Here is an 11791-nt window from a genome sequence, read left to right as displayed (position 1 = left end):
GTGGAGGTATTGTTATGGTATAGGTGTGTATTTCAATAAAGGAGTGAAAACCTTTATAACCATTAAAATAAATCCTTATTTTTAATACTACATTAGTTTGTCCAGTTCATGAGCCTCTGAAAATGGGCGACTCTGTATAAAAATGCCACTAATTTTAAAGCTATTCCTAGAAAACGTTTTGTTAAAGCCCTTAAATAAAAGCTAAAACTCTGCACCTCTATCACATCTTGATTGTTTGATTTAAATTCCACTGCGCTGGCGTACAAAACTACAAAAATCATGTTTTTGTCCTACAAAAATATGAGCCTAACTGCATTCAATATGTTCAACGTTTATGCAGCAACAGCAGAAACTTTCCAGCTGGCCAGGAGCCACGAGCTCAAAAAAGTTTGAGAACTACCGACATGAGGCAATCTGTGGCAATAAATAATAGAAACTCCTTCCACCTGCTGATTATAAATGATTACCACATTACACATGTTCGCATGTCGAGATTATTTTCTGATCCTGGAGAAAACATAAGCTTGTTATGTCGGGATGACAAAATAATTACCCAGCAATCACGAGCAAATCAACTCTAAAAATAGCTGCACTTATTGCCTCCAGGCCTCCCACAGAGGCACGCTGTCATTTTTAATAAATATTAGAGTTTCTAACTTATTTGCTCACATATCCTCTAATGGGCAAAGACGAAGGTTCCATCCTGTTGTGTTAGGAGGAGGATGCAGGGAACAAATGAATAACTCTTGCTGGTAAGCCTTGCCTTGCTCTGAGCTATTGCCTGTGAATCATCGTCATCATCGTGAGATAAAAAGAAACATCTTTTCATCTGCTTTTTAGTCTCTTCATTACGCCTGCTCGAGTAACACTCCTCTCAAATCCCCCCAAAAGGCCGGATCATATAATTATTTGTTTTCACGTAGATTGTATCTTCACATTTCTACACTCTGTAATTCCTGCAGAGGATAATGCGCCATGGCCAAAATGTCCTAATTGCAAATAATGCAGCACAGTCATCGTCATTTAATATCAATTATACTGAGGTCTTATCTCAATTACTTGGGCTCCCCTTGTAGCGAATAATGCTTTTTCTTTGTAGGTTTTGTTTGAAATGATGCATGATTAGGTTGGTTTACACAGAGAATCAGCATCTACTGTAAATGATCTATTAAACAGCTCCTTTGGTATTCCGCCAAATAACTGTTTTGCATCGCTTGTAACCAAATCAGCAGGTGGTCTCTTATTCCCCCTCAAACCACAGCCCGTTCTACGCTTTGGGAGTGACAACATGTTGCAAACCACCGATGAGATTTTAAACCAGGCTATGGTGTGATGTGAATTTGTGGAAATAGCAGGCAAGAAAAATCTTCAGGTCATGGTTTAACATTGATCATCATGACTTCAGCCTTTAGGGTCAAGTAACCAACATCCTGAACTTTGGACACAGAAGCAATAAAGGGACCAGAGAATCGATGTGATGTCATCGCAGTTTTTCCCCAGAGAGCTGCCCAGTGGGGGGTGGGGGGGGGACAGATGTCATCTGACCCCTGGTGAAAAGGAAGTGTCACTCTCTGATGACGAGGTCATGCAGCATCATTGCTGGGTTGACGCGGGTGACTAACACACACCTTCACGTGCATGATCCTAGTTCCATATTATTTATTTGCTAATGATGCTTGACCAGCTGCCCCATACTTGATCTCACTGCTGGCTCTTATAAATGCCAATAAGAAATATGACTGCAAGAAATCAGGTTGCATCGTGATGCTGCCTTTTAATGCAAAATAAAAATAATGGTAGAAAGTTAAACACAGAATGCACAGTCTGCCCTGTGTTAAAAGGAACTCAGTACATTGCAATATCAATAGCGGAAGCCCCAGTCATTTGGAATGCAATTAAAAACTCAATTTTCAAGGCGCTTTGGTGAGGGTGATAAATGGGCCAGTAATCCCTTAATTGTTCTCTCACAGAATCACAGGGGTGATAGATGTTTCAATAGAGGAGTACAACTTAAAGTAAATAACACGAGTTTGTTGATGGCTGTCTGATATTGGATTATCCCCAAGTTGTCAAAGAAAGCCGAATATGTATTTTGCATGTTTATATTTTCAGGTGAGGTCAATAGAAACACTGCAGTATGCATGTTTTTTGCTTTCTTTTAGACTTGTTTTTTAGACGTTTTCAGGACCACGGACAGTTCTGTTGGCTCTGCGTACCCAGGGCGCTCTGGGTGTCCTACAAGTATTTATCACACGTAGCCTTCAAAGTGTTGTTTTCTCGACAGTGGATCGATACAGTGATAGCGGAATTTCTTGCACACAAACTTTTTAGATATGCCACAAACGTGGAAACAGAAAAAACCCGCCGGTTGAATCATATGGTGCAAATCCAGCGTCTTCATCGAGCCTTGAAATGCAGCAACTACCACAGCTGGAAGCGGCCGGGCTGTACGGAATCATCGGCCACCAGAGATTGCAGTGTTTTTCTTTTTATTATTATTTTATTTTTTCTCCTTTAATTGATTCATCCCACAGCAGGCTAATATCGCAAGTGCTGCTCTTATAACTTGTCGTCGCTTGCGGGCTGAGGTTTTTTTTTTTTTTTTTTAATTTAACATCAGATCAAGTTTGACCAACATTGGCGGATCCAATCGGAGTCCAGATCAGCTCCTTCTTTCCCCCACCACCCCCACCCCTCCTCCCTCTCTCCCTCTCTATCCTTCTTGCTCACTCGGTTCCCCCTCTCTTTCTTTAGTTGCAAAAAAATGCTCTGCAGCTGGGCAGCACCTCAATGAATGAATTGGTGCACTGTGAGCGACCATCATCTATCCGCTGGATTTTCTTTTGCGCCCGGCTTTCAATCCAGAACATATGAATTTTCTTAGGCAGAGCCTTTTAAGGAGTTGAACAGACAGGTCGGAGAAAATGGCACAGCGCGTGGTTTTCTTTCTACTGTGGCTCTTTGACCGCTCATTCGCTGGATTTCCCAATCAGATAAATATCGGTAAGTGTTTTGTTGTTACACGGCTGCAGATTTGTGATTTTTGTTTTTAACGGACATTTGAACTGCAAGATTGCGTTTTAAAGAGGATACGGCGCGCGGAGCTCTGCGCAATGATAAGAGACCAACTTGATTTCTCATATGTTGCAGGCTGAAATCCACTGAATTTAAAAAAATATATACATTAAAGCCACCACTGACTGTGTCACTGTCATCTTTAGGGTTTTTATTAAACATAAGATATACGTGACACTGGCGGTTCATCTGCGTTGTCCGAAGAGTTACAGAGAAGCGCGCGGGTTAAAAAAAAATAAACATAAAAATTCGTATTCTTTTAAATAACAGCTGCGTGTTTTAAATCACTACACGGAGTTCTCCCTCACTCCTTAAAATGCCGGTCAGAGCTGGCGGTCGTGTGTGAGCGCTGTGTCTGATCTCGGGTTTTCATCTCTTCCAGGGGGACTGTTCATGCGTTCCACGGTGCAGGAGCACAGCGCGTTCAGGTTCGCTGTCCAACTCTACAACACCAACCAGAACACCACGGAAAAGCCTTTCCACCTCAACTACAATGTCGACAACCTCGAGTCGTCCAACAGCTTCTCAGTCACCCATGCCTGTAAGTCTGCTTTTTTTCTTTTTCTTTTTTTTAATGTGTTTCTGTGCTCGAAAAGTGACCGCGATTATTCACGAGCTTATAGATGTTACAGCATCTGCAGGAGGAAACAAGACAAGTTCTTCTCACTTCACTGTGATTCTTAAAGTCACAGCGGGGAATAAAATTAGGACGTTTTCTCGCACAAATTTGTTCTAATAAAATCATGTTTTTTTCTTTCAATATATCCTGAATTTTCTAGAAATTTCTCCAACATTTAAATGTGTCTTTCACATTTTTAACGACATCGGCTACAGTTAGGGAGCACGCAGTGTTAGTACATTTATGGCACTCCTGCATGAGTTTTACGTGAGCTGGTATGAATCCCACATTGTAAAAGAAGTTCCCTTGGCAACATGCAGTAAACATGCTGCCAGTTGCACAAACCAGGGGCTCAGCCCTGGAGGAGTTCACATCTGTAGTCCAATTTCATGGAGTTTATAGATTTTCAGCGTCTTTGTTATAGCAAGTAGTGTGAATGCCTTTAATTTCATCACACAAATGATGTTTTGTCTTATTATTTGGTTATCAGACTTCTCTTGTGCAACTGGTGTAACTTTGCTTAGTTGCTGATGTAGTAAATAACCTGTTTTTGTAATCCTTTTAGCTGCAGTTTCTTGAAATAAGCAGAAACACAGATTCAACACGAACAAAACTGGAAGAAACAGGCTCCGGAGAGCCATTTTGTTATGTCATTTCAGAGGAGGAGTTCAGTTTAGGCTGAATGGCTGACTTTGTGGGCACGCAGCTCTGTCTGGATGGTGAGGTTGTGTCCCTGTAACCCCTCTGTGGCACGCTCATAACGGCCCCTCTGACTCTCCCTGTGCCAGAGCGCCTCCGCCTGCTCCGTCCTCTGACTCCCCCCTGTGTTACAGTGCATCTCCCCCAGCATTGCAGAGTCAGCTCATTAGCACTCAGCCCTCATAGCACCTCACCGTGCTGTCATTGGGTGAAAGGGGAAAAAAATCCATAGCTCCCCAACCAACGCCAGCAAATGAGTTGGGCTCAGACCTGCAGAGGAGGTGGGTCTGAGCAGTGAGGGAGATGAAGCAGAGCATCCTATCACAGGCAGCAGAGCTGCAAGTGCCTTAACAAAGGCATCCATAAGAAACAATAAGCAAATGAGAGTGAATAAATAATAGATAGTGCCATGCAATTTCACGCGTGTTGAAGAGGAAGGGAAGCATAGGAGAGGAAGGCTTGATATCAGAATCTAATTAAATTTGGGGGCAGACAGAGTTTTAGCAAAAGGAAGGGGATCCTGTGGGAGACGTGACCCCATTTCCTGCTGCCGTGTCTCTGCGTCTCCATCAAGAGCACTGTCTCAACCCTGCCTTAAACTTCAGATGAGAAAACTCTAAACCTTTCATGATGCAAACAAAAAGATGGGCAATCATCAATGTCACAGTGTGGTGCTTTAAAATGCATGTTTGATAACTCGTTCTCTGGCAGAGTGCTTACCTGCTACATCATATTAAAAAAAAAAAGTTACGTGCTTAACACACAAAAAGTCTTCTTAATTGCAAAATCAATGCACGATCTGATGCCTTTGTCGAGCGAGTGCCCTGAGTCTCTTGTCAAGCTGAGCTCGCAAACCGCAGACAGCTCATGCTGAGCTCACAACAGTCCACAAGCACCTCCGATTGTCTCTACCGATGTACTGAACAAAGTAGAGATGACGGTTATTAAATATCACTTATCTGCTGACTTCTAGGCCTAAGAGATTTTGCCTCTAGTGATTGTGGAGCTCTTGTGCTCTGGGTTTTACTTTTGTCAGCACTGCTGTTTGTTCTGCAAGCTGTCACAATTATTTAGTGGACATTCAGATTCTCCTTTGTCATCAATAGCCCCATGTGAATGACTCAGACCTTTGTCAGCAGCAGCACACATCTACTCTATGAACAGACGCGGTTTTACAAAAGTAGGGTTCAGGGAGTGTTTTGAAACAAGCTCCAGTGCTTTGATTAAGATGAGATCTGGCTTCTTTTTGTTTTTCTCTGCAGTTTCACATTTGATATTGCTTTAGTGAGCGTTCCCTCTTTGGTCTGGGACAGCCAGTGCCAAAGCTCTCCACTCTGACTCATCATAAAGATCACGCCCCCTCATTTGCTGCGCATCCTTTAACACATAATGCAATACTGGGAGAGCAACTAGAAGGCGTGCACAAATTCAAATTAAACTTCAGTTTAGCTGCTGAGCCTTTCAGAAACCAAGCACAGAAATCCAAGAAAGCCTGCTCTTGTTTCGGAACCATTTCTTTCAAGCTGGTTTGAAGCTGTTAGCATGTGCTGTTAATTGAATTAGTGGCCATCAGAAAAGAAAAGAAAAAAACAATGCGTGGCTTCAATAATCCTCGAGGCTTTGCTTTGTACTTCAGCGACTCGGTGTGTGCTTTCGTGGCAAGACTGTTGTTGCTTTGAAGTGACATCAGAAATTGCGAAATGTGTAATTACCAGTGGAGGGATCCATAATAGCCATGGAAGCTAGGAGTCAGGAATACCCACAAAGAAGGCAGGAGTAGTTCAAAGCAAAGGGTACCAGTTTGAAGAAAGCACAGCAGACAGCATTAATGCTCCTGATGGTCACGGCTAGCCAACTTAATGGCACCACTATCCTTTTCTCTGCTGTTTACCCTTCTTCTTCTTCCTTTACCTGAGGCAGAGGGGGGAAAAACATCAAGCCCTCTCTGCCTCTCCTTGCCACGCTACTTATTAGATTACTCGCCTTGATTCCTGTTAAAGGCAAATTTTGCACTGGTTGGCTTTTGAATCTCATCTCGCTATTCCTCATTCCTCATTCTGTCATTAAGCTAATGGTGTGTGTCCCCTCTGCCAGCCTTTTTTTACATGGTCCTACCCTTCTTTTATTGAATCCTGCAGCTCCTTAAACCTTGTAGCAGATGCTTTTCTGACGCCACCGTTCACCCACCTTCTCCCGCCATTGTCAGCCACAGATAAAACCGTTTCACTCCGAGAGTGTGGAAAAGAACACTGGTAAAACTGGACATTTTGACTGCATTTGTCTTTTTTTCTAGTTACAAGAATAGGAAGAAGGACAAGAGAGTACCTGCAAGGTGCACAGTGTCACTGTAAAGAGAAAGAAGGCGAGAGGAAAGGGATAGTTTGAGATTTCAGGAAAAGCACGTTTGCTATAAATATCTAACAAATATCTTCAACACAGCTCTGCATGTTGCACATTGTGTATGTGTTGCACTCTGACTTGGTGTTAGATTGGATGTAATGCAAGACGATCTCTGGCGATCGTACGTGGGAATACTGTAAGCATCGGAACGTGCGAGAAGCCTATTAAGGCACATTTAATTTAATGGCCGCGAGGAAAAACTCCAGCAGATGCTTGTATTTACACCGAGGTGGGAATGTCAGCATCACTGATGAGCACCATCATGAGTACTCCAGAAAGCAATGCCTAATATTTGTCTAGACACTTCATTCGAAAAATCATCTTTACTAACCTTTACCTTTAACCTTTACATCTGCACATGTTGCTGAGAAACACCAACGGTCTCTTTACACCAGCGGCCTGCTCTGTGACCGAGCACATGTGACAAATGACATATGTTGCGGAGCACACACTGAAAGAGCCCTTACTAAATATTTTCATATACTTTAGCTTTTGGGGGTTTGTTGTGGAGGTGGTGTTGGTGGTGTGAATGGACGGTAAACAAAGCGACAGGGAGACATGTTTTTTTTGCAGTGCTTGGTCTGAGAGAGACAGGGTATGGCCGAGAGAAGCTCCTCAGGTGATTGTAGAGGTGCCACGGTTCTTGTTCTCGCAGGCTGTAACTCAGTTTGAAAGGTGTGACGAGGGAAACATGGCAGCTGAAAGAGGGAGAGGGAAGCTGAGGGGGGGAGGAGGGATAGAGACAAAAGACTGCAGTGAGAAAAAGCAAGAGGAAAAAAGAATATAAGTAAGGATGTTTTTTAAGGTTGCTAAGTGTGTTTGTGTGTGTGTGAGTGTATAACCAAGGCAGAGAGAGGGAGAGCTCTTTAGGCTATGGAGGGGGGAGGTTGTACCAGGACATGCCATCATAGTCCAGCTGTGTTGAAAGCACAGATGGGGGTTTGTTTGTGGATGTACGAGCCATGTGCTTATACACGTTTGTGTATGCATGTATGTAGAGACGTGCAAACACCCTTAAACACTACAAGTCTGGTCTGGACCTTAATATTTGTTTCTGGGTAAATTTTAGTGTTTTGTGCCGAATGCCTCTTGACACACTTCATAATTCATCAAAAATAAAGGTCAGGGTCAAAATATGGTGGGCTTGCTCCATGATTTTGGTGCAAAAGAAGAGAATTTGAGAAAAGACATAGTTTTATTATATATGCAGACTACGACGTTTTGCAAAAATAAAAATAATCCCCCAAATTTAGCTAAAACATGTATTTCATAAGCACAGTGACTGTGCAAAATCCTCTGAGGCTAACATAAGCCACGCTACAGTGATGTGAATTTGAGGCCAGCAGGCCGGGGCTGTCTCAGAGGCCTGTTTGGATGGCTTGATATGGGCCTAAGTCAAATGAGTGCTACAGAAATGGCCACGGATGAGGTTACATGCTTGGAGAGCTGCAAAGCCTCTGGGAGGGGAGCAGGATGTCAGCAGAAGAGGGTGACTGACAGCCCTGTTTTCAAATAACACACTTAAAATGTAAATTTAAACAAAAAAAACCAAACCTGAGTTTAAAGATAGATGACAAGTTATCGAGTTAGGGATGCTCTGATCCGATAGTTATGTCAGCTATTTGTGTGAGACTGACTCAAACAACTGGACAACTGGAACATTGATGGCTGCAGTGTTCAGTTCAGTTCTGTGCTGCATCTTGAGTCAGCAGTGCACTCGCATAATTTAGCTACGAGCTCGTGATCTCGTTTCGATTGTGAACAGGGGTCAAGTGAGTGGATGAAAACAGAAAAACACCACTCATATCGCCATTAACATAACAAGCTCTCGTCAACTCGATTAGCAAAATACATTCGGTAACTAAGATGAAGTGATAGAGAAACCTGAAATTTGTTGTCTTGATGCCACTTTGAATCCCATATGGGGCTTAAATTATTTACCAATCCTGCGCTGCTTTATTGAAGATGATATCAACACTGCCCTCTGATGAACAAGAGGAGCTGGCTGACCAATCCTTGTTGATGGCGACTGTGTCCAATTAGGTCACAATTTGTAACATTTTTTAATGTGTTATTATCATTATTGTCTTTTAAGAGCTACTTTGGAATCATAAGTAATTGTTAACACAAGTGCTACAGAAATAACTGCTAGTTTAGCAGCACACTGCATCTCATGCTTAATGTTACTGCTGATACAATTCTAATGAGTTATCCTGAATTTCTTGCCGTTTTCTTGAAATACTCCTGGCATGATTTCAGCCACTGCTACTGTTTGCCACAGTCATATGAGGCTTCCTGGTAAAGCCAACACAAAAAAAAGAGCTGGAAAAATTCCAAAGGCCAAATCTCCGAAGGGAACATTATTTTGACCTAATTTGCTGGTCATTAGATGCCCTTCGCTGTATTTTATTAAGTCGGGCGCATAGCTGAAACAGTAATGAGATTCAAAATACAAAAACACAGAACACACTCCAAGGCAGTTTCAACACAATGAATTTTTAATCAGAATTTCAAAAGATCTTCTTAAACCCAACCTGAGAAGAAGTGCTGCTGTCGGGGTGTTATTTGTCTTGGAATCAATGTAGCTGGCAGATGTTGTTTGTTAAAACAACAGATTTCCTCCCTTGCCACCGCGGTGGCTTCAAATCTCCATTTATCTTTCACAAACGCCGGGCATTTGGCCACTTTCAGCAGCTGTGAAGTACGAAAACTATAAGTCAGTGTAAGGAAAGAGTTTTTTGATTTTTGAAATCAGCATATCCTATGATTGCATCAAACATTTGTGTTGCTGCTTTTAAAGATTTCTCCAGCTTCTGACAGTCATCAGTCTTTATGGGTTTTTTTTTTTCCAAAGTACTCAGACCATCTGGCGAGTGTTGGTGTCTTTGAATTGTCTATTGATTTCCTTTATGTATCTGCTCAGTTTTCTTGGGCAAATATCATAAATTGTAAGTGATAAGGGGGAAATGGTTATAGATGAAATGTCATGGCACACTGAAGATATCATTGTCAGCAGATGGCATTTGCTAAGATAGCCAAACAGAATGATTAGAATTTCCATTGTTTTAATGTGATAACTGATGCTTTTATATTGTGAGTGAGTCAGTGATTGTGGGCTTTGAAAAAACCAGCAAGACAGGCCCATCTCTGCTTCACACATCAGTTCACCACAACTCAAATAATGGTGTAGTTTCTGAACTATAAGTCGACAACGACAGGCCAAGTCTGCGTTCCTTTATTGAAGATGATATCAACGCTGCCCTCTGATGAACAAGAGGAGCTGGCTGACCACATAAAAGACGGCAATAAACACTGCAGGAACCACACAGGAGGAGACACGCAAAATCTTAGTGGTCCATTAAACAAATTCGCTGCTGTGAAGGAAACACTGTTCCCGACGAGGAATGGCGTCTAAATGCTGTGCATTTTAAGTCAAAACCAACAGGGAGAAAGCTACAGTTTTTTTGTTGTTGCTGTTGTTTTTTCTCTTTCTTTTCTTTTTTTTTTCTTTTTTTTTTTACAAACGGCTTATATCAGGTGCATCGGGGATGTGTGTGCCAGCAGTCTAGCTCCGTGTGACGGCTGTTTTCCATTTTGTTAGCTCAGTGAGCAAAACTTGTCGAGGAGAGTGGGCAATGTTGTTTGTGGCAGAGATTATATTTCATTTCAAAATGTCATTTACCTGCATGGAGCAGATGTGAAAAGCCAAGGGAGGAGTAGATTAAAGAAAAGAAAAGGAGGCGCATTTTCAAACCTTGTCACTTGTAAAGATCTGTAACACTGTAGTCAGCATTTTTCTTTTTTTTGAAACTTTTATTCTCCCTCTCTGTCTTTCTCATTTCTATCTCCATGTCTTAATATATATTTAATCTCTTCCACAAAGCCCATTACAGTTATGTTCTTGCAGCTATTGCAGTCACACTCAGCTAGCTATTGGCTATTCACTAGACTCCCTGACAATACCCGTAATCACTGGATCAGTAATCCCCCTGCTTGAGCTGGAATAGCACATCCGCATCGTGCTTCATTGGAAGTTTCTGCATTGGTTTGGCTTCACCGAGTCTTAAGGGAAAGAAAGAGAACTCTCTGGTCTTCTTCAGAAGGAGCTGCGGACTGCATTGTCCTAACCAAGGTCAGACAGCGTTTGACTAAAATGCTTTTATGATCTTTCAAGAACCTCAAGAACCTCGTTCATTGACACCGTTGGTGCTGTCTAAACATACCAAAACACTTGGTTTAAACCATCAGCTTGTTTTGACGTTCCTCTGCATGTGTGTTGCACTCAGTTTTATTTGTGTATGTGTGTGCTAAAGACAATCTAAAATGAGGAGGACGTCACTGTTGTGTTGAATTCAAAACACCAACAGGGAGTGTCACGATGTACTCTCCCAATGAGTAAATATTGGATCACAGTGCGATGGGGCTTCCAGCTCTCCGTCTGCCGACTGAGCAGATTGATCCGCACGTTTCTGGCCTGTTTCAAAAGAGGCAGTCGCTAGCAGAGCCCTGCCAAAGCGGCATGTCTGTGCAGAAACAAGGGCTCCATCATAACTGATTGCTTGTGACAGTTCACAGTCGCTGGGCCACTGAAGCATCATAACCTTGTGAAACTAGTGGATGAGCACTCATACATGCTGAAGGAGAGGAGGAGGAGGAGGAGAAGGAAATAAAATTATTAGCATATTCCTTGCAGTGGTAGAAAAAAGAGAAAAAAATGCGAGTAACACTCACTGTGCCGTGAATGTGGTTAATATTAAACACATCTTACACAGTCAACGACATAATGCAGACCAACACCTTTGCAGATTTACAGCCAATTACGGCAACAGTTGCAGAACAAAACCGCTAGCAGTGTCAGAGAGAGAGGGGGGGGGGTCAGCTGGTGTGATGGAAGTGCTAATGACAATCAAACAAGAAGATCTTCTGGCAGGAGATGAGGAGCAAAATCTGCATGGCTGTGATCGCTTTAGTTGGATCGAATGCTGCCACCATTACAAA

At 42.4% G+C, this 11791-nt stretch overlaps 1 protein-coding gene across 7 annotated transcripts in view; it reads left to right on the top strand.

Annotated features, from left to right (window-relative positions):
* The first annotated feature begins 2743 nt into the window (after window positions 1-2743).
* Window positions 2744-11791, top strand: part of LOC146582105 (glutamate receptor 3) — a 93901-nt gene continuing 84853 nt past the window's right edge. For all 7 annotated transcript variants that reach the window (XR_014894378.1, XR_014894377.1, XR_014894381.1 and 4 more), the window contains exons 1-2: window positions 2744-3003; window positions 3458-3616. Coding sequence is in view for 3 of the 7 variants with exons in the window: in XM_085291274.1 (XP_085147400.1) it covers window positions 2925-3003; window positions 3458-3616 (238 nt within the window). In the remaining 4 variants the exon portion in view is untranslated. The remainder of the gene's footprint in view (window positions 3004-3457; window positions 3617-11791) is intronic.

This window comes from Mchenga conophoros, linkage group LG2 (assembly GCF_057382185.1).
Source record: "Mchenga conophoros isolate Kocher_MC1m ecotype Shallow Benthic linkage group LG2, M_conophoros_male_GT1.1, whole genome shotgun sequence".
Lineage (NCBI taxonomy): Eukaryota > Metazoa > Chordata > Actinopteri > Cichliformes > Cichlidae > Mchenga > Mchenga conophoros.
Note: the sequence above shows the minus strand (reverse complement) of the source record. Positions and strands in the feature narration are given on the sequence as shown.